General features: G+C 46.1%; 1 protein-coding gene across 2 annotated transcripts; it reads right to left on the bottom strand.

Moving 5' to 3' along the window:
* Positions 1–59: 59 nt before the first annotated feature.
* On the bottom strand, positions 60–26,367 carry AAMDC (adipogenesis associated Mth938 domain containing). 2 transcript variants are annotated; one of them, XM_030558131.1, is made up of 5 exons: positions 26,268–26,347; positions 19,132–19,312; positions 18,860–19,008; positions 1,943–2,038; positions 60–1,084 (listed from the first exon to the last, which is right to left on the bottom strand). In XM_030558131.1, the coding sequence occupies exons 3-5, from the start codon at positions 18,989–18,991 to the stop codon at positions 944–946; spliced, it is 369 nt and encodes a 122-aa protein (XP_030413991.1). In that variant the 5' UTR covers positions 18,992–19,008; positions 19,132–19,312; positions 26,268–26,347; the 3' UTR covers positions 60–943. The 2 variants fall into 2 exon arrangements, with proteins under 2 accessions (XP_030413991.1, XP_030413984.1); XM_030558124.1 differs by lacking the exon at positions 19,132–19,312 and having other exon boundaries at positions 26,268–26,367.
* Positions 26,368–26,447: the final 80 nt, after the last annotated feature.

Below are 26,447 nucleotides of genomic sequence, written 5' to 3'. Positions count from 1 at the left end.
GTATATGCTACAGTAAGTCCAGCACAAGATAAAAGTGAAAGACAGGCACCATTCAATTAGGTTTAAAAGCTGTAGCTTTTATTAAACATCTACATGTGTTTAATGTTCAACTGATCGTCAGCACCTGATCTAAAAATTCCAACCACCATTCCCCAGCTAGTTAGCAATGATCGGCCAGTCTAATATGCTGCACGCTAGCTTTCACTTTCATTAACTATAAAACCAGGGTTTGAAGTAATCCCACTTCTAATACCATCTGTTAGATTGTGTTCCTTATTGAGGTGTACTACTACATATCGCTATAGAGGTTATTTTTTCTTTAGCTCCCAGTGACTTGTTTTCATGTAATGTAAAATTTACAAATCATAAAGTTATGAAAAGGAGTATTCATCCCAAAGAAGCAAATCCACCATCATTTCACTCTGCGTGCACTGCTAAGAGTTTGGACAGCTCAAGGGATTGGCAATGGGAGGCAGAGCTCTTCACCATTTTTATACACCATTTTACACACATGATGGTAGTGACCAAATGTGATCATCCAATAGCTATTGCAAATCTGAAAAGAAGTGAAGTCTCAGATCATTTCCTAACAGGTTTTAAAACTGAATATTTTACTTCAGTAGCTAGGCCAAACATTAATGGTCAGAAGATGAATTATGCCTTCAGACCTAGAGGATTAGGTCAAAAATCACAAGTGTAGGGAATCATGATCAAATAGTTTACCATATCCAGCATCGTGGAAGAACATTTGTGAGCAATTACATTCATTTAAATTCCATACTGCTGTATTTCTTCTCTGTTTTAAGTCTTCATCTCACATCCAGGCTTTGGTACAGTGGGAAATATGAACTATAAAGCCCCAATACTGACTACTATCATTTATTCACTCAAAAGGCACATGTCATTTTGGCTAAGGGGGAAGAGGGCTGTATTGTTTAATTCATTAGCATGTTGAATGGAAGACACCTCCCACTTTGACTCCTTGAGCAACCAGTGCATTATACTCTTTCACAGCCTTCTCTGTTTGCAGGGCTAGCACATCAATCCCATTTTTCTTGAGATAGTCCACGGTAGATGCTGGTACCTGAGGAAAAGATAAGAACAAATGCTAGATTCTTTTCCTTGCAGACCAGACCTCCTAGTAAGAAATAAGTACTGGTTGCTCTGGTTCAGAAAAATGCTTAATTACATCTTGTTTCAAAGGCAGTAAAATAAACTTGTGGTAATAACCAACTTGGTAATAGGTTGGGAATAAACTTTGAATTCGTTATAGTGGAGAGAAAGGGAATTTTATTTCACTGTCTAATAGCAGCTAAGGTATATCCATCTTGTATTCCTTCTTCTCTAACATGTTCCTAAATGCAATTCTGAACTGTACTATTAGGAGAAATTCAGGAGATAGTGGTGGAAGTGGCTGTGAATTAATGTGTGTTACAGAATTTCCCAAGTGTGGAAAGCATTACAAGGATGCCTCTGCCAATTCGCTCAGCCTACCATGTTCAATAAGCTGAAGTGACACTTGGCAATACCCTTACTAGCCAGGGTAATCAATGAGACTTAAATTATTACAATGGGGGGGTGGGGAAGAGCCAGTTTACAATCAGTTTTAAGGGTTTAAAAAGTAACCACTGTTTAAAGATTCATTGCTGCTGCTATTCCTGCAGGTTGTAAACCCACTTAGTTTGACACAGGGCTGCTAATGTATTGGTAGCAAATGAGGTTACTTTCAGCAAATATTTCTACCCCCAAAATGCTGATTCTACATTTTTACAGCTTTTTTCGTAAGTGCTTCTGGGTTTTATTAAAAAAAAACAACACAGGTTCAGATTATGGGGCTGAAGATGTACTAGACTGTTCTCTGTGAAGGTGAGAAATGATCTCTCCCTAAAGGGGAAAAATATCAGCAGTTCCAAGGCGTGGTTGTGTCTGACCAAAAACCTACCTGCAAGGCCTCGCTCATGCCACGACCAATCACTAAAGTTTTAACTCCCTTCTTGACAACTTCTTCAAGATCAGCTGGCTGCACACCTGGAGAATGCTAAGTTTGAAGGAAAAAAAGTGCTAGTTTTCATGCTGAGAGCATCAAACAGCAATGCTTCATTTAAATATTTTCAACTGGCCATGTCACAGGCTATAAGACAAAGCATAGTAACGTTACAAGAACTAATTAACATCCCTTTCTTCCCAACACCCATTTTATGTTATATTAGCCAGTCAAAGAATACTCAAACAAGAGAACCCAGGCAGAGCCATCATATCTCGTCAAGGCACTCTTACTGAAGGAATAATGGAACTCTCAGAACCCATCCTCAAACCATGCTGCACCCCCCAAAAGAGCCAGTTTACTTCAGGGGACAACTGATTTCCTCCAGTAACAACCTCCTTCAGAACAGCATCCTTGCCATCATACATTTCACCTCCCTATACACAGCCTTATTTAAAAAGAATACAATTCAAAACACTCCAGCAACTACACACATGTAAATACAAAAAACAAACAATATAACCCTACTGTCTTATCTCTTTGTACTTACAACTGGGAAACAGAAGATTATAAAGGCAGGAGACAGAAAGATCACTCTCAGAGCCGAGAGGGTCAGACACAAGACAAAGAACAAAGAACTCACACACAAACTTCCCTCCACCCAGATTTGAAAAAGTCTTGTTTCTTGATTGGTCCTCTGGTCAGGTGTTTCCGGTTACTCCTTTCCAGGTGAAAGAGACATTAACCCTTAGCTATCTGTTTATGACACGCCCCCCAAATTGAAGACAGTGGGGAACCTCACTGGCGGCGATTTCCTCCTAGAACTTTAAAATAAACAGCTTAATACAACACATGCACCTTTACATACACCACTAAGTATATAACTAACAGACTTTTACATTTTAAGAACACTTTAACTACTGGATTTTGGGAAACTCTCACGGGAGAGTGCATCCGCTACTTTGTTAGAAGCTCCTGAGATGTGCTGAATTTTAAAATCAAAATCTTGGAGAGTTAAACTCCAATGAAGAAGTTTCTTCTTGTTCCCCTTGGCAGTATGAAGCCACTTTAGCGCAGCATGGTCAGTTTGTAGCTGGAACCGCTGTCCCCAAACATATGGGCGTAGCTTTTCAAGGGCGTACACAATGGCATAGCATTCCTTTTCACTGCCGAGTGACTTTCCCTCTCAGACAGTTTTTTGCTGAGAAACACGACAGGATGGAAGTTGTGATCCGTTGCTTCCTGCATGAGGACTGCTCCTATACCACGCTCAGATGCATCCGTGGTTACTAGGAATGGCTTGTCAAAATCCGGGGCCCTGAGCACAGGGTCAGACATGAGCGTTGCCTTAAGTTGGGTAAAGGCCTTTTGACACTCATCAGTCCACTTAACTGCATTTGGCTGGGTCTTTTTGGTCAGGTCGGTCAGTGGGGCAGCGATTTGTCTGTAGTATGGTACAAATCGCCTGTAGTACCCGGCCAAGCCTAAGAAGGATTGGACCTGTTTCTTTGACTTTGGGACAGGCCACTTTTGGATAGCATGCACCTTAACCTGTAGGGGGTTTATGGTTCCTCGACCTACCTGGTGTCCCAGGTATGTTACTCTGTTTTGGCCTGTTTGTCACTTTTTGGCCTTAACAGTTAGTCCGGCCTGCCTGATGCGCTTAAAGACCTTTTCCAGGTGTAGCAGGTGTTCGGGCCAGGAGTCTGAAAAAATGGCCACATCATCGAGGTAGGCAACTGCATATTCTCCCAGTCCTGCTAGTAGACCATCTACCAGCCTCTGGAAGGTGGCAGGTGCATTTCGCAGCCCGAAAGGAAGGACATTAAAATCATACACCCCCGCATGGGTGACGAATGCTGACCTCTCCTTGGCAGGTTTATCTAGCGGTACTTGCCAGTACCCCTTGGTTAAGTCTATTGTAGAGATGAACTTGGCACGTCCCAACTTCTCCAATAGCTCATCGGTGCGTGGCATTGGATAGTTGTCCGGACGAGTTACCGCATTTAGCTTACGGTAGTCCACACAAAAGTGTATTTCCCCATCTGGTTTGGGCACCAGAACCACTGGAGATGCCCATGCACTGGTAGATGAGCGGATTATACCCATCTGTAGCATGTTCTGGATCTCCCGTTCTATAGCAGCTTGGGCATGAGGAGACACCCGGTAGGGTGGGGTTCTAATGGGGTGAGCATTACCTGTGTCAATGGAGTGGTATGCCCGTTCAGTCTGTCCTGGGGTGGCTGAGAACAATGGGGCGAAGTTAGTGCACAGCTCCTTGATTTGTTGCCGCTGCAGACGTTCTAGGGTGGTTGAGTGGTTAACCTCTTCCACGCCACCGTCTTTTTTCCCTTCGTAGTAGACACCTTCAGGCCACTCAGCATCATCTTCCTGGACTGTAAACTGACAAACCTGTAAGTCTCTGCAATAGAAAGGCTTGAGGGAATTAACATGGTACACTCTGGGCTTTAGTGAGGAATTGGGAAATGCTATGAGGTAGTTCACAGTTCCCAGGCGATCTTGGACCGTGAATGGCCCTTCCCATGATGCTTTCATCTTATGGGCCTTTTGCGCCTTCAAGACCATAACCTGGTCTCCTACCTTGAAGGAAGGTATGTTTGTCATACCAGGCCTTTTGCTCTTCCTGAGCATCCTTTAGGTTTTCTTTAGCAAGGGCTAAAGAGTGTTGGAGGGTGTTTTGTAGGTTGCTTACAAAATCCAGAATGTTAGTTCCTGGAGAAGGCGTAAACCCTTCCCATTGCTGCTTCACCAACTGTAATGGCCCCTTAACCTTGTGACTATATACAAGTTCAAACGGTGAAAACCCTAAACTGGGATGTGGTACAGCCCTGTAGGCAAACAGCAACTGCTGCAACACTGGGTCCCAATTATTGGAGTGTTCGTTGATGAATTTACGTATCATGGCCCCAAAGTTCCATTAAACCTTTTCACCAGGCCATTGGTTTGATGGTGGTACGGGGTGGCAACCAAGTGGTTCACCCCATGAGTTTCCCACAGTTTTTCCATGGTCCCTGACAGGAAATTAGATCCTGAATCTGTAAGGATGTCGGAGGGCCAACCTACCCTGGCAAAAATGTCTGTTAGGGCCAGGCACACAGTGTTAGTCCTGGTGTTGCCTAGAGCTACAGCTTCCGGCCATCGGGTAGCAAAGTCCACGAAAGTCAGTACGTACTGCTTTCCTCTGGGTGTCTTTTTTGGGAAAGGACCCAGAATATCCAGAGTTACTCGCTGAAATGGGACCTCAATTATGGGGAGTGGCTGGAGAGGGGCCTTGACCTGGTCTTGGGGTTTTCCCACTCGTTGGCATACCTCACAAGACCGGACATACTTGGCAACGTCCTTGCCCATCCCCTCCCAGTGGAAGGACTTCCCTAACCGGTCCTTGGTTCTGTTCACCCCAGCATGGCCACTGGGATGATCATGGGCTAAGCTTAAGAGCTTCCCCCGGTACTTAATTGGAACCACCAACTGTTTTTGCAGCTGCCATTCTTTCCGGTGTCCACCAGAAAGAATCTCCTTGTATAAAAGTCCTTGGTCTATAACAAACCGGGATCGATTAGAAGAGCTGAGAGGCAGTGGGGTGCTCCGTGCCGCCACCCAAGCTTTCTGAAGGCTGTCATCTGCTTCCTGCTCAGTCTGGAACTGTTCCCTTGAGGCTGGGGTCACCAGTTCTTCCTCAGACTGTGGACTTTGGGCTTGGTCCCTCTGGAAGCGATGTAGGTGATGGGGTTGTTTTTATTGCTGGTGAGCCACTCTCCGCTGGTGCACCTGAGGGTATTTCAGGCTCTGGCTGAGCCTTTTGGGTATGGCTGTTTGTTGCTTCTGCCAGTTCTGGCTCGCTGGCGCCCTCTGGCGTTGAGTTTGAAGATGCGGTTGCAATTGCTGGTGCTGGTTGCTGTTCCAGTTTCAGGCCTGGGACTGGAGGTGCTGTGGCTGTTTCAGTGGTTGGCATGGAATCTGGGTCCACTACCTCTGTCTGGGTCTCTGGTAACACAGACGGGGCGCCTGTGGACGGCTCAGGAACAGGAATGGGTCTGGAAGCTTGCCTGATTTGGCTGTGTGTAACCATTCCCACTCTCTTGGCCCACTTCAGCTGGCTGGCCAAGTCTTCCCCCAGTAGCATGGGGATGGAATAATTGTCATAGACTGCAAAAGTCCACATTCCTGACCAGCCTTTGTACTGGACAGGCAGTTCAGCTGTACGCAAGTCTACAGCTTGTGACATGAAGGGGTAAATTGTCACTTGGGCCTTTGGGTTGATGAATTTGGGGTCTACGAAGGATTGGTGGATAGCTGACACTTGTGCCCCCGTGTCTCTCCACGCAGTAACCTTCTTTCCACCCACTCTCAAAATTTCCCTTCGCTCCAAGGGTATTTGAGAGGCATCTGGACCTGGGAATCTTTGGTCTGATGGTGGTGTAATGAACTGCACTCGGTTTGGGTTCTTTGGGCAGTTGGCCTTGATATGTCCCAGTTCATTACACTTAAAGCATCTTCCATCTGACTGGTCACTGGGTCGAGGTGGGTTACTGGAGACTGGTGAGGTGGAAGAATAGTGTGTCTGTGGCTTTCCTTGGGTTGTAGGTGGGGTCTTTGGTTGTCCTCGGTTGTAGGGTTTATGGTCGGTGTGCCCTCTGGGGTATTCGCTCCCCTTGACAATAGCTTTCTTGCTTTCTGCCACTTCCATCCATCTGGCTCCAATCTTCCCCGCTTCGGTGAGATTTTTGGGTTTTCCATCTTGTATGTACCATGTTATGTCCTCAGGAACACCATCCAAGAACTGCTCCATTTGTATGAGGAGGTGCAGTTCGTCTATGGATTTAACATTGTTTCCTGATATCCCGGCCTCATAATTCTTTCCAACGTAGTAGGCGTGTTTGGGAAATGACACATCTGGTTTCCACTTTTGGGTTCTGAAACACCAACGGGCATGATCCGGGGTTATCCCCATTCTGTATCTGGCCTTGGTTTGAAAAAGTTTTTAGTCATTCATTTTCTCCTTAGGCATTTCAGCCGCCACCTCTGGTAAAGGTCCGCTGAACTTTGGCCTCAATTCTACCATGTACTGGTCTTCAGGGATGCTGTACCCAAGACAGGCCATTTCAAAATTTTCTAAGAAGGCCTCAGTGTCATCACCTGCCTTGTAGGTGGGAAATTTCTTGGGATGTGGAACCATAATTGGTGGAGGGTTATTAGGATTGGCTGGAGCCTGTTGCTTAGCCTTTTCTAATTCCATGGCCTGTCGGTGGGTCACCCTCTGGAGTTCTATCTGTCTTCTGTAGGCTGCCTCTTCTTCTTCTTGTTTCCTTCTGTGGGCCACCTCTTCTTCTTCTAGTTTCCTTTTGTGGGCTGCCTCTTTGGCTGCTTGTTCTCTTTTGTAGGCTGCCAGTTTGATGTTTTCTTCTTTTTCTTTCAGCTCCACCTCTTTTTGTCTTTTTTCCAGTTGTCGCCTGTGTTCAGCTTCTTTGATTTGCCGCTCGGCCTCCATTTTTGTATTGGAAGGCATGGTTCCTGTTTTCTTGGGTTGGGGTGCCCTCCGGTGTTTATCTTCTGAACTGCAGGCTCTCTGTTGCCTCCTGGGGTCTGCCTAGCAACAGTGCCTTTTTCCCTTTCTTCCTCTAGCTAATCTTTTAAATGTAAAGTAAACCAGAAAAACCACTTTATTTGCATGTGTATTGCTGGATACTTGACTCACAATCGGAATGCTATTGTCTGACAAAAGACCCGTTTGTCACAGCTTAATGGTTCCTTGCTTAATATGCAAGCTACTGCCCGGAGAGAACAGAAAAAAAAATTCTCTCTGGTTCCTTTTAAAACCAAACCCTCTCTGCTTAAAAGCCCCTAGCAGAGAAAAGAAAAATATAATATTCCTACTGGCTTCTGGATTCTATCTATCCCACCACTGCACACCATGTCATAACATTTTTCCCAGATCTGGACCTTAGCGTCCAAAATATGGGTGTTAGCATGAAAACCTCCAAGTTTAGTTACCAGCTTGGACCTGGTAAAGTTGCCACCAGCCAGGAATCTATACAGTGTCTGGCGCACTGTGGTCTCCCCAAAACCTTCCCTGGGGGACCCCCAGACTCAGATTTCTTGAGTCTCACAACAAAGGGGAATAAACCATTTCCCTTCCCCGCTCCGGGTGTTCCCTTCCTGGGTTCCTGGAGAGATATACAGAAGCAAGCTCCGTGGATCTAAACAGAGGGACTTCACCCTCCCTATTTCCAGTCCTGGAAAACACAAGTACCGAGAGAGAGCTAATTTTTCCTCTTCCTCCCTCACCTAGAGGGTATGCAAAGTCAGGTTAATAAATCTAACACAAAGAGATTTTCCCCCCTGACTTCTTCCTCTCACCAATTCCCTGGTGAGCTGCAGACTCAATTCCCTGGAGTCCCCACTAAAGAAAAACTCCAACAAGTCTTAAAAAGAAGGCTTTATATAAAAAAGAAAAAAAAATGACATAAAAATGGTTTTTCTGTATTAAGGTGACAAATACAGGGTCATTGGCTTAAAAGAAAAAAATGAATAAACAGCCTTATTTAAAAAGAATACAATTCAAAACACTCCAGCAACTACACACATGTAAATACAAAAACCAAACAATTTAACCCTACTGTCTTATCTCTTTGTACTTACAACTGGGAAACAGAAGATTATAAAGGCAGGAGACAGAAAGATCACTCTCAGAGCCGAGAGGGTCAGACACAAGACAAAGAACTCACACACAAACTTTCCTCCACCCAGATTTGAAAAAGTCTTGTTTCCTGATTGGTCCTCTGGTCAGGTGTTTCCGGTTACTCCTTTCCAGGTGAAAGAGACATTAACCCTTAGCTATCTGTTTATGACACCTCCCTATACACCAACACCCCTCACCAGCCTCACTGCCTGCTTCAAATATCTACAAGACAATGAACACTCCAGATACCAACTTCAAACATCACCAAACACCCATTTCATTCTCATCCATAATTTTACATTCAACAACACTTTGTCTAAACCATGGGAACAGTCATGGGTACTAGGATGGCTCCGCAATATGCCAGCCACTTCATGGGTCACCTTGAGGAAGAATTTATGGAAAATTATAGCCCCAAACTGTTGATGTACCTAAGAAACAATGATATTTTCATCCTCTGGAAAGATGACCTAAACTCCCTCACAGATTTCCACCACAACTTCAATAACCACCAGCACCACCCATCTCTAGAATGCTTCCACACTAGCATCAACAATCCTGGACACCACGATCAGCTTCAACAGGGGAATTCTACAAACAATTATACATAAAAGCCACAGATCACCACGCTTACCTTCACACATCCACTAACCACCTCAAACACAATCTGTTTAGCTACAGCCTGGCATGCAGATAACATGGAATGTGCCCAGAAGAGTGAGTCTGGGATACACACCTTAACATAATTAAAACTACCTTCACTAAAAAGGATACTCCCCCAGAGAAGTAGACTGCATCATGGAATGGGCCACTCAACCCCCCTGAGAGAAGCTACTTCAGTGCAGAACCTCCCCTCTCACCTGCATACCTCTGGTTGTGACCAACCACCCCACACCGCCTACCCATCAATTACAACCCATACTCGATGGAACCACATCCTGAAATAAAGCTTTCTTGAACACCCTCTTCTGGCCTTTAAACAACCTCCCAGCCTTGCGAAACTCATCAGCAGAAGCAAGCTCCATAGACCAGTACACATCAACTCAAAAATGGCACCAGACCCTGCCATAACAGATTAAAAACCAGTAGACATAGCTCCACTGATGCAATGATCAATATGCCCCAAAATACACCTTTCAAGTTCCATGGGTCCTACACCTACCTATCACATCATGTGGTGTATCTTATCCAGGGCATCAAATGCCCCAGTAAGAACTATGTGGGTGAAACAAGAGAATCGTTATGTTCCTGAATGAACTCTCACAGAAAAATTTAAAAAACCACCATACCACCCATAGGCAACTGCTTTTCATAAAATGATCACTCCATATCTGATCTCTCAGACCTTGTCCTCAAAGGAAACCTCAAAGGTGCACAATGCCTTCAAAAGATGAGCCTGGGGGCTTAAATTCATAACTCTGCTAAATGCTATAAGCCATGGACTCAAACACACTGGATTTATGGCTCATTACAACAATCTGTAACCCACTAATCCTCCTTAACAGCCATTTCACCTTGAATGGTCTCTTGCAGTATGTTACCTCCTTATGTTTAATCTTCTCTACCTTGTATTTAGATGTGACACTCTGGTCATGTATACACTATAAATTTTTGCTACATTACATCAGCCTAAAGCCACCAGAGTTACTTTCTTCATCTGATAATGTCATCTATATTCCATAATTTTTGCACCTTTAAAAAAAAACAACCCATGAACCCACAGAGCCCTCCTCGCTGTCCACAATCTGACAGAAGCATGAAGCCTGAACAGCTCTGAACTATTGTCATAAGCATTGCAAGCAATGGATGCATCATTCTCTGGTATTTGCAGAGCTGCAAGAAGGACTAAATCAGCAGGGAACATGATGATTTCCTGGAGGCCAGATTGCTGTTAAACAGAATCAGTTCAGGTTGTTGGCATTCACAAAGCAACTGCAGCTGGTGGAGCACTGCTTCTGGGCCTAAGGAACATGCATCCACTGGTGGGATCATAGTGTAATGGAGACTTGGGATCGAGCCATGGTTGCAGAACTTTCGGATGTGCAAGGCCACATTCCTGGATCTGTGTACCAAGCTCTTCACTGCCCTCCAGCGCAGGGACACCAGAATAAGGGCTGTACTAACAATGGAGAAGCAAGAAGCTATTGTACTGCGGAGACATACAACACCAGATTGCTACTGGTCAGTGGAAAAATGATTTCGGAATTAGAAAATCCACTATGGAGGCCACTGTCATGCAAGTGTGCAGCACCATTAATAGTCTCTGGCAATGTGGGACTGTGATTCTTGGCAACATGGAGAACATAGAGGATGGATTTGAAGCACGTGGGCTCCCTAAGTTTGGTGGAGCGATAGATGGCACACACATCCCTATTTTGGTACCAGAATACCTTGCCACAGTGTACATCAACAGAAATGACTATTTTTCTATGGTGATGCAAGCACTGGTGGATCACCAGGGACACTTCATTGTCATCAGTGTGGGCAGGTCTGGGAAGGTGCATGACGCTCACATCTTTAAGAACAAAGGACTGTTCAGAAAGCTACAAGCAAGGTCTTTCTTTCCCAACTGCCAGATTACCATTAGCAATCTTGAAATGCCAAAGTGATCCTGGGGAACCTAGTGCCCCTTGCTCCTCTGGCTCATGATGCCATATACCAGCCACCTTGACAGCTCCAAGGAACAATCCTACTGGCTCAGCTCAGGTGCAGAATGGCTGTTGAATATGCTTTTGGCAGACTGAAATGAGGCTGGCGTTGTTTACTCAGAAGATTGGATCTCAGTGAGAAAAACATCCCAATGGTTATAGCTGCTTCCTGCGTCCTGCATAATATCTGTGAAAGGGAGAAAAATTGGCGCAGAGACGGAGGTTGAGCAGCTGTCTGCTGAGTTTGAACAGCCAGACACAAAGGTTATTACAAGAGCTCAACATGGAGATACGTGGCTCATGGAGGCTTTGAAAGAGCACTTTAACAGTAAGCCACAGTCATGTGTTGTGGTGCACTGTGCTCTACTTGGTCCTACTGTTCTGGGAGAAATTATGTGGTGCCTGGTGTATATGTATGAATGGAACACTGTCAATGCACCTATTTAATTTTGCGGTGCTTGCTGTACATTTGATTATTACACTGTTTGTGTCACTAAGCTTATGAGTTTTGTCACACTATACAAAAACAAGTAAGTAGGCACTTTCAATCCCACTAGGCACTCTGCAGCATATGTTGGGAACTAATAATGAATTATTTCAAACAATACAATTTTACTAAGTAATGGAAACATTGCAGGTGCTATAATGGAGTTCTCTGTGGACTGCAAGGGGAAGCAGGCCTCTGACTGTTGAACCTGTAGGTCCATAAGAGTCTGCAGCATCTGTGTTTGCTGCCAGAGAAGCCCCATTATATCCTGGTGCATATCCCTCTCCTTTTCCTGCCAGCACTCCAGAGCCTCTCTCCTGTCTGCTATGGCTTGCAGGTTCTGGCTGAATCTGTCAGCCCACGTCCTTTTTTTCTCCCCTTATTTGGGTTAGGCATGCTGCAGCTGTGGAGGGGAAACCTGCAAGGGCAACAGCAGCAGTACAGATAAAACGCACAGAGGTGTCGCTGTCAGGATAGTCACAACAGAAAACGAGTTCGGATTTAGAATTCCCTTCCCTTGCTCCCCTAAAGTTTTACGTAAGACATGCTCATTGCCACTTCTGCCTTGGAATGACTGTGCACGGCTTCAGCCACAGTGAGTATGGCATGGCAGCAGCAAGGAATTGCTTGGTTCCATGGAACTGAGTATAGGGCAATGACACTGAATATTGGCACCATTTTCCACACGCAGTGGTGATTGTAGTCAGTATCTTGCTCCTGAGGGAAACAAAGGCAGGAAGCACACCTGTTGCTGGCATCCTGAAGCCACCGGGCACCCTATGCTCCTAGCCTGTTTACTGCAATGTTGCCTACTGAAGTTTTATTGTCAGCTGGCATGGGGAAGCGTCCTACAGTGGAAGAAGAAGAAATGAGGCTGCCATCCCTAGAAACCTTCAGAAGAGGATTGCAGAGTACCTCCACAAAAGTTACATCAAGCTCTCTCAGGAGGATCCTGGGGCCATTTCTCTGTACATAAACAAACTGCTCTGCACAGCGGTCCCCCTCCCACCTAACTACAGGGGTATGAAAAGCAGATAACTCTACTTCTCCTTACCACTACCTCCTCTTGTAGTATGAGTAAAGCAGTGAAAAGCAGTATCCTGTTAAGTTGGAGGTGTCAGTACAATATTGTAATGGGAAATACATTAACACTCTAACCCAAGGTTCCTTTCCCTTCTTGCCTGTGCTTGACTGACTGGACTGCAGTGGTGTCTCAAACAGATCCTGGCTTGTGGCATAGTTCAATCCTTTCCTGGTTGCATGTCCCCCATCCTCCTCTTCCTCCTTGCTGTTTGCAGCAGCGACATCAGGCTCCTCAGAGGTATCCAGGGTGGTCTGCGGGGTGCTAGTGGGCTCTCCACCATATATGGCATGTGGTTCTTTGTAAAACTGGCAAGTCTGTGGCTTGGCACCAGATCAGGTGTTGGCCTCTCTGGCCTTCTGGTATGCTGACAGTATACTGTGTCTGGATTAGGTAGCCAGTACAGTACGATAAGCTGGGCACTTCTACACAATAGAGAGCTACTAGGTGGGCTTGTCAAGCTGGACAATCAGGAAAAAGCACTTCAAAAATTCACAGGATTTTAAGGGGTGAGCAAAGGGCTTCCAGTCTCTGTGATTGCTGGACAATGGAGAGTTCACAGTTGTGACCAGAGCAGTCACTGTTGAGCACTGTGAAACAGCTGCTGGAGGACTGTTAAGAGCAACATAGGTAATGCAGCGTCTACACTTCTGCAGCAGCGATCTCAGTACAACCACCATGACACTCGGGGAGGTAGTGTTAATGTGTTGCCATCAGGGGGTGTTTTCAGCGATTGGAGACAAATGTAAGTATAGACATGCACAATTAGATTGACATAAGACACACTGCCTCAACCTAACTTTGTAGCGTAGACCAGGCCACTCAGTATCTTTCCCAGACCTGAAGAAGAGCTTAGTGTAAGCTTGATAGCTTGTCTCTTTCACCAAGAGAAGTTGGTGCAATAAAGATTCTCATCTACCTTGTCTCTCTAATATCCATGGCTACAACAACACTGCAAAAGGAGGATACTCTAGGTAGTTTAAATGTACCAGTGAAAGAGTTATCAATTGATCATATGAATTATATGCTAACATACTATATAGACAGCTATAAACTGAGAGGATGTGTAGCCCCTCTACACATTTATAAAGTATTTCAGTTTGGCAGCTAATGTCTCAGATACTAAAAATTAAATTAATACTGTCAGATTAAAATAACAGCAAAAGTTTAGCGTTAAAATCAAAACCTTATTGAAGTCAATAGGTTACAAGGCTGTGACAAAGTAAAGTTTACCCCCTCCTTTATTTAACCCCCCCCCCAATTATTAAAACCAAAAATGTTAAAATGCAACTTTCTACTTGTTTGTATCTTTTATTTTGTGAATTTCATTCAGTATGGATAGTTATACTGGTCAGTTTTACTTCACTGTATAGTCTGTTTCATTTTCTAGTTCTCCTGTACTATCCTAATGCTGCAGTGTTTGGTAGAGGAATGTTTAAGTCCAAACAATGATTTTAATTAAAGAGATTAATCTCCTTAAAATATTTATGGAAGATTTTGACTGAATTAAAAAAGTGAATTTTTCCCTGATCTACTCATTCCCTTTAACAAAAAACAACAAACACACACCAAAACCCGCCACACTGTTTCAGAGATTTTTCCACTGTTTTTCCTACATTAACTTTTCTGCTGCTTCTGTCTATATAAGGTTAGCAGAAAATGTACCGTAAACACACACAGAAGAACTATGCCTTGTATTTGGCTACAGTATGGTCTCTTTTCAATGTGAAAATTGTTACCATTAATCTATTCAAGTCTTTAAAGAGATTAAAATATTAAGAATGTGACTGAGGGACTGACCATGTTTTTCTTTCCTTACAAAATAGGCAGCGCTCTAGCAGATCTTTGAACAATTCTTCCGGAAGACAACTATCAAAGGCACATAAATGTGATCAGACAACCAGCTAACTTGCACGAACGTGGAACCGTTCCTTCCCAACCAGAAAATATCCCAAAGCATCAGCCTACAATTTAATAACATGACTCTTGTTGTTTCACTAGTTTTCCAACTTTGCCCTATGGGGGATACTCTGATGGTTTGGGGATCCACATTCCTTCCTTCCCCAATCTGCAGTATTACAGAGGACCAGACAACTCTTTTCATTGCATGTCATCCCTGTTCTTTAATCACTGTGTGCTGTTACTGTCAGTTGTCAGATTTATTTTTTAAGCAGAAGTCTTTCCAAGCTGAAGCCAACTTTTCACCAGTTCTTTAAGTTTCAAGTTAGGGAAGCCACCATGTTACAGCAATATTATCATCCCCATTCCGCAATGCCATGTGATATCTGGGTCTCATCTTTAGTTCCTCAGGCTAGAAATATGGCATAAACACCAGGCTGCTCTAGACCCAGCAGGAGAAATAGAGTTTCCCATCCCTTTAGCCTATGAAGATTTGTATGCCCTCTCCTACACTACTCACCTTGTTACAGAGCCTTGCTGGGTGGACTTAACCATTTTTAAAAAGTGTGTATATGGAAGAGAAAACTCCTTATGGGCCTTTGAGGTACACTAGAAACCTTTGTGTACTTTAATTATAGTCACTTAGACCTAAATAAAAGAAAAAGGTCTGGCTTAATGTAATTACAATAATTCAATAGCTGGTGAGGAGGGTTCACTGCCTGTGATCAACACTTTGGACACGTTAAAGCCTTGGAATAAAAACAAAAAAATGATTTTGTTTACACAAAGATTTTCTGAGGGGGGCACTGTCTGTTTCTTAACAAACAAGCCTTATGGAGAGGGAGATCTAACATGGGAGCAAATGCATTATCCCAGTCAGTTCTCCTGATTTGGGGGCTAGGGGATAAAGAAACTGCAGTAGAATTTCTTTGTCTGTTGTTCTCTGTTCTCTACTCTACCTCTCAGGAATCCTGTTCCTTTTTTCCCATTAGCAGCTGGCACAGAAGTGCAGTCAGCCAGGGAGGCTGCCTTTTATCCCCCAGGGTTAAGGTCACATGGACTTAGTCCTTAAAGCCACAGAACCCTGCAGAGCCAGTTACGCAGTTTTTCCAAGGAGAGGAGAATTACCTACTGGGCATCAATTTGTCAGCACAGCAGCAAAGGAAGCAATTTATTTCTAACAAGAGTGCAGAGCATGAGGGGCACCCTGGGTGACAGCACCTGATGCACAGGCTTCAGCCCCACCAATAGAAACATCCCTAGAGGAAGCACACCCTTGTCTGGCTCACAAGGTAAGTGTTGTGACTATCACCCAAACAGTCTCAGTCTGTTAATCAAATAAAGAGAACCTTTTCCTAGCACTTTTGGAGCTGGGAAACCTTAGTTCTATTCCCTTTTTTGCTGCTTGCTGTATGATCTTAGCTGTCACATAATTGCTCCTTGCTTGCTTCCCTGTCTGGAAGTACAGAGCTTTAAAAGTGACCTGCAAAGGGAAAAATATGGGCGTGTTTTTTGTTATTGAAAGTGGATAAAGGAGGTCTGTTTTTTCTTGTAATTTTTTTAACCGTACAGATTTCAGGAATGTTGCATCTTATTTTCCCTGCATTAGCTGGAGGAGTCCTCAGATGAGTTGCTATGGACTTAAAGCTTTCTCAGCCTTCAGCTGAAGGGTGCTTCTTTGAATCTTTATAAAGAGCATATTCCTCCCAAGCGTATTGTAGGTGTTAACCAAACACAAGTTTGAAACAGTCTAACCAAAAATCACTTCCTGTTCAATTAATCAGGCTTCATTTGCATGACTTTTCTGCTATTATAAACCTTCTTGTTCTCCAGTCATCCAGAGATTCTTAAAGGAAAAAAATAGGGTAGGTAAGATCTGAATTTCTAACGTGAAAAGAAAAAACACTAAACTGACCCCTCATCCTCCACTCTGTTTCAGACCCTTCTTCTACATAATAAAGTAGCACAATAAAAAAAAAGGAAGGGGGGGTCACTAATCCACATTTTCCCCATCTGCCAGTCACTTAAGATCACTACACAAAGCGCGCTATATACCGTAAGTATCAAACTAGAGAGAAATGTCTTCCAGCACTTAGTATTAAAGAGTCTATATTGAGCTCCTAAACAAGGGCTCCAGGCCTGCAGCTGGATTCGCACCAGGCCAATTGTCTTCAGTGGGGTTCTGTGTATGCCGACATAAGATATAGTTGTAGGTTCAGGACTAAGAGCATTAGTCCTGGTCTACGTGTGACTTTTGTACCCATTTCACTTTTGGGTAAAGGGGTGTGGGTTTTTTTGCTGATATAGTTATACAACCTCTACTCTGAGAACACAGTTATATTAGCATAAAGATTGGGGTGGGCAAACTATGGCCCGTGGGTTCCATCTGGCCTGTCAGGGCTTTGGATCTGGCCTGCAAGATTGCCACCTCCGTGGCACCGTGGGCCCTGCACCACTCCTGGAAGCGGCTGGCACTACATCCCTGCGGCCCATGGGGGAGGGTAACAGAGGGCTCCACGCGCTGCCCTCACCTGAAGGCACTGCCCCCCTGCAGCTCCCATTGGCTGGGAATGAGGAACTGCGGCCAATGGGAGCTTTGGGAGAGGTACCCGCAGGCAAGGGCAGCGCACAGAGCTCTCTGCTCCTCCCCTCCCCAGGAGCCGCAAGGACATGGTTCCAGCCGCTTCCTGGAGCAGCGTGGGGCCAGGGAGTCTACCTTGGCCCTGCGGAGTGTCACTGCCACCCCCGAGCCACTCCAGGTAAGCGGCTCTGGGCCAGAGCCCATAGTCCGAACCCCTTGTGCATCCCGCACTCCAACCCCCTGCCCTGATTCCCCTGCCCCACCTCTCATGCACCTCAACCTCATGCCCTGAGCCCCCTCCTGCACTCTGCACTCCAACCCCATCCTGAGCCCCCTTGTATACCCGCACCTCAACCCCATGCCCTAAGCCTGCTCCCATACCCCAACCCCCTGCCCTACATTCAGAGCCCTGCATGCAATTTCCCCACCCAGATGTTGCCCTCAGACCAAAAAGTTTGCCCACCCCTGATAAAGATGCTTTATCCTGGTATAACTTATTTCCCTTCCCATGGCAGAATAGCTATACCAGTATAAGCACTGATATAATTGCATCCACATTGGAGGGGTTGTATTGCTTTAACTGTATGGTTTTCAATCAGCAATCAATTTGCAAATAACTAGAAGATAATAAGGTGATAAGTAACAGCACAGATTTGTCAAACCAACCTAATGGCTTGTTACCCTGTCAAACAAAGCTTTGTAGATAGAAGGGAAGCAGTAAATGTGGTAAATCTTGACTTTAGTAAGGCTTTTGATATAGTCTTGCATGACCTTCTCATAAACAAAACAGGGAAATATAACCTACATGAAGCTACAATAAGGTGGGTGTATGAGTGGTTGGAAAACCATTCCCAGAGAGTTCAATCAAGCTGGAACGGCTTATCGAATGTGGACCCATAGGGATCAGTTCTGGATCTAGTTCTGTTCAATGTCGTCATTAATGATTTACATAATGGCATACAGAGTACAATTATAAAGTTTGCAGACGATACCAAACTGGGAGGGGTTGCAAGTGCTTTGGAGGATAGAATTAAAATTCAAAATGATCTGGACAAACTAGAGAAATGGTCTGAAGTAAACAGGATTAAATTCAATAAGGACAAATACACAGTCCTCCAATTAGGAAGAAACAATGAGTTCTACACATACAAAATGGGAAATGACTGCCTAGGAAGGAGCACTGCAGAAAGGGATCTGGGGGTCACAGTGGACCACAAGCTAAATATGAGTCAACAGTGTAACACTGTTGCAAAAAAAAGCAAACATCATTCTGGGATGTATTTGCAGGAGTGTTGTAAGCATGATATGAGAAGTAATTCTCCATGCTCTACTCCACGCTGATTAGACCTCAACTGGAGTATTGTGTCCAGTTCTGGACGCCACATTTCTTAGCTCCCACTACTGGCAAATACAGCAGTAACTGTTCCCAAGAAAGCTCTCTTAGCCCCTACTTTAAAATAGACTAAACAGTATACTTACATTTGTCCCTGTTTCTCTCCAATCCCAGGTTCGGCTCCCTCCTGGCCACACTTTGCAGTCCTTATAAGTTGTAGAACAACCTTTCACCATCATCTGACCCCATGAAAGGGAAGCGATTTCAGGAGAAGACATTGCCAAATTGAAAAGGTCTGAAATAAACAACATTAGCTACATGGCACCATAACATGTATGGCGCTTATCAGAAATGTCAGAAATGTAAGTGTTCATGCCCTGAGGAACTTGGAATGTAAGTAAATACAGATGTTACTCACAATGAGTGCTGAGGAAGAAAGGAAGGACAGTCTTTTGGTTAAAGCACTGGATTAGGGCTCAGGAGATGTGTTCAGTTCTCAGCTCTGGCAGAATTCATGTGGGACCTCGAGGAAGACATTTAACTCTTGGTGTCTCAGATCCCCATCCGTAAAACAGGGATGATACTACTTCTCTATCTCACTGGGGTTTTGCAAAGATAAATCCATAAATTATTGGGTGATGCTCAGATACTATGGTAATATCAACACTTTAGATAGATGGCTATGGTGCCTAAGATGGGCTGGAGGAGGAGAGTAAAATGCAAGATATTTGCTGTGTCAGTTTTGAATTAAGGTTTAAATGTATTCAGTAGAACAAGGAAAGACAGCCGTATGCTATACAAAGGACTCACTTTTAAGAATGTTTGCATACTGGAATGTTTCTTCCACCCTCCCTTTTTCCCACTTGTGAGTGGGATCATTGATGACTGAAAGCTATTACACCATTCCTTTGTCAGTCTACTTTAGGCATTTCTAATGCACCCATCACAGTCTGATCTAGGCAGTGATCAGGGACAGTGGAAGAACTAGAAAGGAAAAAATGCTCCCTTTCCCCAAAAACCAAGAAGGGCAGCAGGGGCAAGCCATGCTGTCTTTACAGCACCAGAGATGGATCTCTGATAGGAGTTTTCCACTAGACCTCAGCTCACCAGACAGGTGATAGGGTGACAGGTACTACAGAAATGCTTTAGATCGGCTTGCTAGACATTAGACCACCATCCTAGAGATTTGTCTTTCTGCCCTTCCAGTTCCTGAGTGGGGTAGGCTGAAAACAACCAGTTTTCTATTGAAATGCTATTTCTGCACTGAAGAGAGCTCTGTTCATTATGTTCCAACTAATGTGAAGAGTGGACTCTCTTTATAAGGTGAATAGTAAAAAGGCCCTTTAATTAAATGTATGGAATTCAGCCACCCACTTAAAAACTACATTTTCTTCTCCAGCCTATCCAGATTTCTACTCAGAGACACATTTCCCCATCCCGAAGTTGTGTTAAATTGTTCAAATTAGACAGCAAAATCCACTGCAGGAAGCCTGGTGTTGCTGATTAATGAGAGAGTCCTCACAAAAGAGCAATCTCTGGATTAACAGATTTTCAGTCCTCTTAGAAAATCTTAAGGAAAAACCTGCTAACATTTGCACAAAGCTCAAATAACATTACAGTAACCTTGCAATGCAACCCCTCTCCCCCCTTACACACACCAAGGCAAACTATGGTACCAGACAGACAGTAGATATACTTCTTTGACTGCCAAGATTGCATTTGAGTTTGCTGCCTCAAATGTCACATCAAGAACAAACAGCACTACTACCTGGGACTCAGCAAAGGTTTTAGACTGCCTCAGCATTTATGCTTATAGCATGATAACATGACAACTTTTTTTGTTGACTCCTTCCGAAGCTAAGGACAAAGTGCTTGATACCCTTGTGTGCAAGGGATGTCCCCTGCATAAGACTACAGCTCTACCAGATTTGTCTCTTTTGGTTCTCTCAGTACATCTACAATCAATGCCATGGAGCCAGCTTCCTTTCATGCGGAGATGCAAATCATTTCTGAGAGGTATGTGAAGTTAGGCAGCAACAGAAGAAGAAAGGAAGAACAAGGGCAAGTCTCAAGACAAAGGAGATCAGTCACTCACCTCTGTTCACACACACAGACCAAAGGGTAAAAGTAACAGAGCAGATCATCTAGAAGTTGGCTCTGAACAGGAGAGTTTTTGCATAAAATATTTGTGACATTTTACTAAGAAACAAGTATTATGGAGTTACAATAGCTCGAGATTATACAGAAGGGAGTTATAGTTCTCTTTAGATAGGTAACAAAAGATTAGGGGTATGAAAAACTTTCCATAGGAAGAGAGGCTGAAATAACTGGGACTGTGTAACAGAGACAAGACATAATGTAAATGGGATAGAGAATGTACATCAGGAGCTCCTATTTGCTTTTCCAATAACATAAGAATAAGGAGGCATTTACTGAATTTGAAAGACAAAACTTAAAACTAGTTAAAGGAAATATGTATACATTGGGAATAATTAGTCTATGGAACTTATTGCCACAAGATATCATTGAGGTAAACAGCTTAATAGAATTCAGGAGGGCATCTAAAAGTTGCATTTAAAAACAATTATTTTTAGAAGGAATATAAGTCTCTATTTTTTTGGGCATCATCCCATAACTGTCTCTTAACTGTCCACTATGGGTTGCCCTGTATGTTCTTTTGAAACATGAGGTACTGTCTAAGGTCTGATCTGCTACTATAACAATTCCTATTTTCCTGTGAAAGGCAAGTTAGTGGAGGAATGGATGAGGATTCCAGCCATGACATGCATAACAGGGGCAGTGTTAGGGAGCTGATTAAGTTAGGTAGATTTGCAAACATAGGCAATATAGGAAGACAGAGACTTAAAATCAAGGATGATACCTAGGTTACAGACTGTGTGGAGGCAATATAAGAGGTTATGGTAGGAGACGTAAGTCAACGGGGAAATGGAGTTGTGTGTGAGGATGCTTTTCTTGCCTTTTTGCTGTCTTTGAGACATTGAGAAAATAAGTTAAGATGAAACCATATGTTCGGCACGATCAAAACAGGCAGCGAGAGTGGACAGGAAGGAATCATTAGAAATATCAGAGGATGTGAACAGTTGGTAACATCAACACAATAGTGGCAAGTACATTTAAAGTCTGACAGAAGTTCACGCAAGAAGAAAACAGAAATAAAACAGCAATGGGCCAAGAATTAGTGGAACTCCACAGAAGAGGTGTGGGACCAGATCTTTAAAGTTACTTAAGCTCCTAAATATGCAGATAGATACCAAATGGGATTTTCAAAAGCACTTACGCATCTAACTCTCAGTAGAGTTAGACCTCAGTGCAGAGAGTGATCAGAAAGGTAGGTATGTCAGGAGGGAATCAGAGAGAACTGTGCATTGAGATGGTGTAGGAGAGCAAAGTGGTTCATAAAAATCATAGCCTGGCCTGAGATCAAGGAAGATGAGAACAAAGCAGCCAATCACCATCAAAGAGTTCTGACTATGGAGGAGAACAATTCATTTGCTCTGAACAGAGGGGGTGGATAGATAGGTGAGATAAGGTGACTTTTTTATTGCACTTGAAAAAGGGGAACAGTAGAGATGGTGCAGCTGTTAGAGTCAGGGTTATGGGAGTTTTATAACTTAAAAAAATGGTTGGACAGTTATATAGGGAACAAGAGGAAGGGCACGATTAAATTATAGAAGAGATGGGGATCAGCCGAGGAGGTAGATTTAGTGTTTAAGAATCAAGTTCTGGTTTAGGAAATGATTAGTTTAGCTTCATTGTTTAATCTGGGGAAAGTAAACTACAGAGCAGATTGCTCCAGGCATAAGGGGACCATGACAGAAGGCACAAAGCTGAGAATGGTAAAAAGAAGTGAAGGGAAAAGAACTGGGAGGAGAGTATGGAGTGGGGTGAGAGGGGTGGGGGAAATGGGAGAATTGAGAACAGAAACACAGAGGGCAAGATTACATAGAGCCCTGTAGGGGGAGGATAAAACATAGGAAACTTGTTCTTGAAAGTTATTTAAAATATCTTGTTGGAACAATATATGGGACTAATTTCTGCCTCCTTCCTCCAACATTTGATGGTGTATCCTAATTTTAGGACAATCACACATTTGGTATTTAGCAGGTTGAATCCTAGTAGTACTACTGATCAAGGACCTATGTTCCCATGGAGCCATCTGGGAGAAAACTGTCCCTTCTTACTGCATCCTAAGCAATGCATCTGAATGTCAGCACCCAGACCAAGAGCCTAGTTTATGGGAATCAGCCAACTGCTCATTATAGGCAGGGGCGGCTCCAGGCCCCAGCACACCAGGCAGGCAGGCAGCCTTTGGGAGGTCCACCAAAGCCACGGGACCAGCGGACCCTCCACAGGCATGCCTGCGGAAGGGCCACTGGAGCCGCGGGACGGGTGACCGGCAGAGTGCCCCCCGTGGCATGCCACCGTGCTTGGGGCGGCGAAATGTCTAGAGCTGCCCCTCATTATAGGTGCATTCAAACAGCGGTGATAGGTTGCTAAATCAGAAGGAACATACATTCTTCTTTCTTCTGCTGTTCAACCAACACCTGATTCTGTCACCTTTATGCATAGTAACTATCTATCTAACATACCTATAATTAAGACTGCAAGTTTGTCACTGAAGTCACAGATTCCGTGACCTCTGTGACTTCTGCAGCAGCCAGTGCACCTGGCTCAGGGGCAACTCAGGCAGCCCCTTCACCAAGTGCACAGGTCACTGCTGGGGCAGTCTCAGGCCACCATGCCCACAGCAGCAGAGTTTGGGTGTGGGATGGAGAGGGGTTGGGGCTGGGGCATGGGACAGCATGAGGTGGGCTCTGGGTGGCGCTTACCTGGGGGGCTTCCTGGAAGCAGTGACATCCTCCTCACTCAGCTGCTAGGTGGAGGTGTGGCCAGCCAGCTCTGCACGCTTGTTTTGCAGCTCCCTTTGGCTGGGAACTATGGCCAATGGGAGCTGCAGGGGCGGTGTCTACAGGTGGAGGCAGTGTGCAGAGCTGTCTGAGCATACCTCTGTCTGGGATGGAGCTGAGCAAGGGGGATGTCACTACTTTCAGGGAGCCTTCCAGCCAGGTAAATGCTGCCCAGAGCCCGCCTCACCCCATCCTGTGCTCCTGCCACACCCAAACTAAGTCTGTTGCTGCTGGGGGGAAAAAGCGGAGGCACAGAGGCAGGTGTTCAGCCTGCCGGCCCCACCAACCACTCCCTCAGCATTAGTGGGTGTCCCTGGCCACACAGTGCTGCTGCCTGCCTACCTACCCACCCCCAGCACCAGCGGGGGTCCTCAGCTGCATGCTGCCACCTGTCCCCCCCCACAGCACCAACTAAAACTTGAGGTGGAAGCTGCCCGAGACCCCCATCCCAAGTTTTAGTCACTGATATTTTTAATAAAAGTCAGGAACAGGTCATTTACTAAAAATGGCGATGACTAAAATGTAGTCTTACTTATAATCACTGGATTATCCTTCCTTATCATCATATCTTACTCTGCTTGTAGCCCCACCAGCTGAGTAAAACACTCCCCAGCATGAGGATGGCAGAATCAGGCTTGCAGTAAGCAAGATGTTTTAGGGGTGATGTCTCTGTAACAGGAGACAGGATGGAATGTTGGAGACAGGATGGAACGTTGGCACTGACAGGTTCTGTGACAGTTGGCGCCTCCTGATAGAGAAAAGCTGCCTTTGATGCCCAAAGGAAACCCCATCTATCCCCCCTACCCCACTTCAGCCCTTCCCCCCCGTGGAAACTCCATTTATCCCTCACATTCCAGCCCCCTCAAAGAAACCTCATTTACCCCAGTCCAGCCCCCCCTATGAAAACCACATTTATCCCTCCCCACTCCAGCGCCCCCCTGGAAACCTCATTTATCCCTAACCCCGAGGAAGGGAAGAGTCCAATTTACCCCCTACCTATCCCCCCAGGAACACCCCAGTTACCCCACCCCCTCCAAAGGCACACGCAGGACGTTTAACTGACCGCCCCCCCGGGAGGGAGGCTCCTATTCAACCCTCCCCATCCCAGCGCAGCCCGTTCACCTCTGCCCACGCCTGAGACATGGGCACGCACCCCTGCCTCCCAGGGGCCCATCCTTACCCCCCCCAAGTCCTCCAGGGGTGTTTACTGTCCCCTTAGCCTGCCTGGCCTGCCCCCTGGGGGTGTTTACTGTCCCCTTAGCCTGCCTGGCCTGCCCCCTGGGGGTGTTTACTGTCCTCTTAGCCTGCCTGGCCTGCCCCCCAGGGGTGTTTACTATCCCCTTAGCCTGCCTGGCCTGCCCCCCCGGGGGTGTTTACTGTCCTCTTAGCCAGCCTGTCCTTACCCCCCCGGGGGTGTTTACTGTCCTCATCCCCCCAGGGGTGTTTACTGTCCTCTTAGCCTGCCTGTCCTTACCCCCCCCAGGGTGTTTACTGTCCCCTTAGCCTGCCCGGCCTGCCCCCCCGGGGGTGTTTACTGTCCTCTTAGCCAGCCTGTCCTTACCCCCCCCGGGGGTATTTACTGTGCCCTTAGCCTGCCCGGCCTGCCCCCCGGGGGTGTTTACTGTCCTCTTAGCCAGCCTGTCCTTACTCCCCCGGGGGTGTTTACTGTCCTCACCCCCCCCGGGGGTGTTTGTCCTCTTAGCCTACCCGGCCTGCCCCCCGGGGGTGTTAACTGTCCTCTTAGCCAGCCTGGCCTGCCACCCGGGGGTGTTTACTGTCCCCTTAGCCAGCCTGTCCTTACCCCCCCGGGGGTGTTTACTGTCCTCACCCCCCCCCAGGGTGTTTACTGTCCCCTTAGCCTGCCCGGCCTGCCCCCCGGGGATGTTTACTGTCCTCTTAGCCTGCCTGTCCTCACCCCCCCGGGGGTGTTTACTGTCCTCTTAGCCTGCCTGGCCTGCCCCCCGGGGGTGTTTACTGTCCTCTTAGCCTGCTCGGCCTGCCCCCCGGGGGTGTTTACTGTCCCCTTAGCCTGCCCGGCCTTACCCCCCCGGGGGTGTTTACTGTCCTCTTAGCCAGCCTGTCCTTACCCCCCCCGGGGGTGTTTACTGTCCTCTTAGCCTGCCTGGCCTGCCCCCCGGGGGTGTTTACTGTCCTCTTAGCCAGCCTGTCCTTACCCCCCCAGGGGGTGTTTACTGTCCCCTTAGCCTGCCTGGCCTTACCCCCCCGGGGGTGTTTACTGTCCTCTTAGCCAGCCTGTCCTTACCCCCCCCAGGGGGTGTTTACTGTCCCCTTAGCCTGCCTGTCCTTACCCCCCCCAGGGGGTGTTTACTGTCCCCTTAGCCTGCCCGGCCTTACCCCCCCGGGGGTGTTTACTGTCCCCTTAGCCTGCCCGGCCTTACCCCCCCGGGGGTGTTTACTGTCCCCTTAGCCAGCCTGTCCTTACCCCCCCCGGGGGTGTTTACTGTCCTCTTAGCCTGCCTGGCCTGCCCCCCGGGGGTGTTTACTGTCCCCTTAGCCTGCCTGTCCTTACCCCCCCGGGGGTGTTTACTGTCCCCTTAGCCAGCCTGCCCTGCCCCCATGGAAGCCACGTGCCCTTGCGGACACCCCGCCAGCGCCCCCCACTCACGCTGTAGACCCAGCTCCGCTCGCCCCCTCCTGTCAGGAGAGCTGCAGCGGCCTCTCTGTCCCGGGGGGACACGCCCCTCCCCGCTCATTGGCCAGCTCCCCGACATAGGCCACGCCCCCCGCGCTGTGGCCTGCGCCCCGAGAGTAACAGAAGCTGACTCTTCCGTCTCGATCTGATTGG

This window comes from Gopherus evgoodei, chromosome 1, assembly GCF_007399415.2.
Source record: "Gopherus evgoodei ecotype Sinaloan lineage chromosome 1, rGopEvg1_v1.p, whole genome shotgun sequence".
NCBI lineage: Eukaryota > Metazoa > Chordata > Testudines > Testudinidae > Gopherus > Gopherus evgoodei.
Note: the sequence above shows the minus strand (reverse complement) of the source record. Positions and strands in the feature narration are given on the sequence as shown.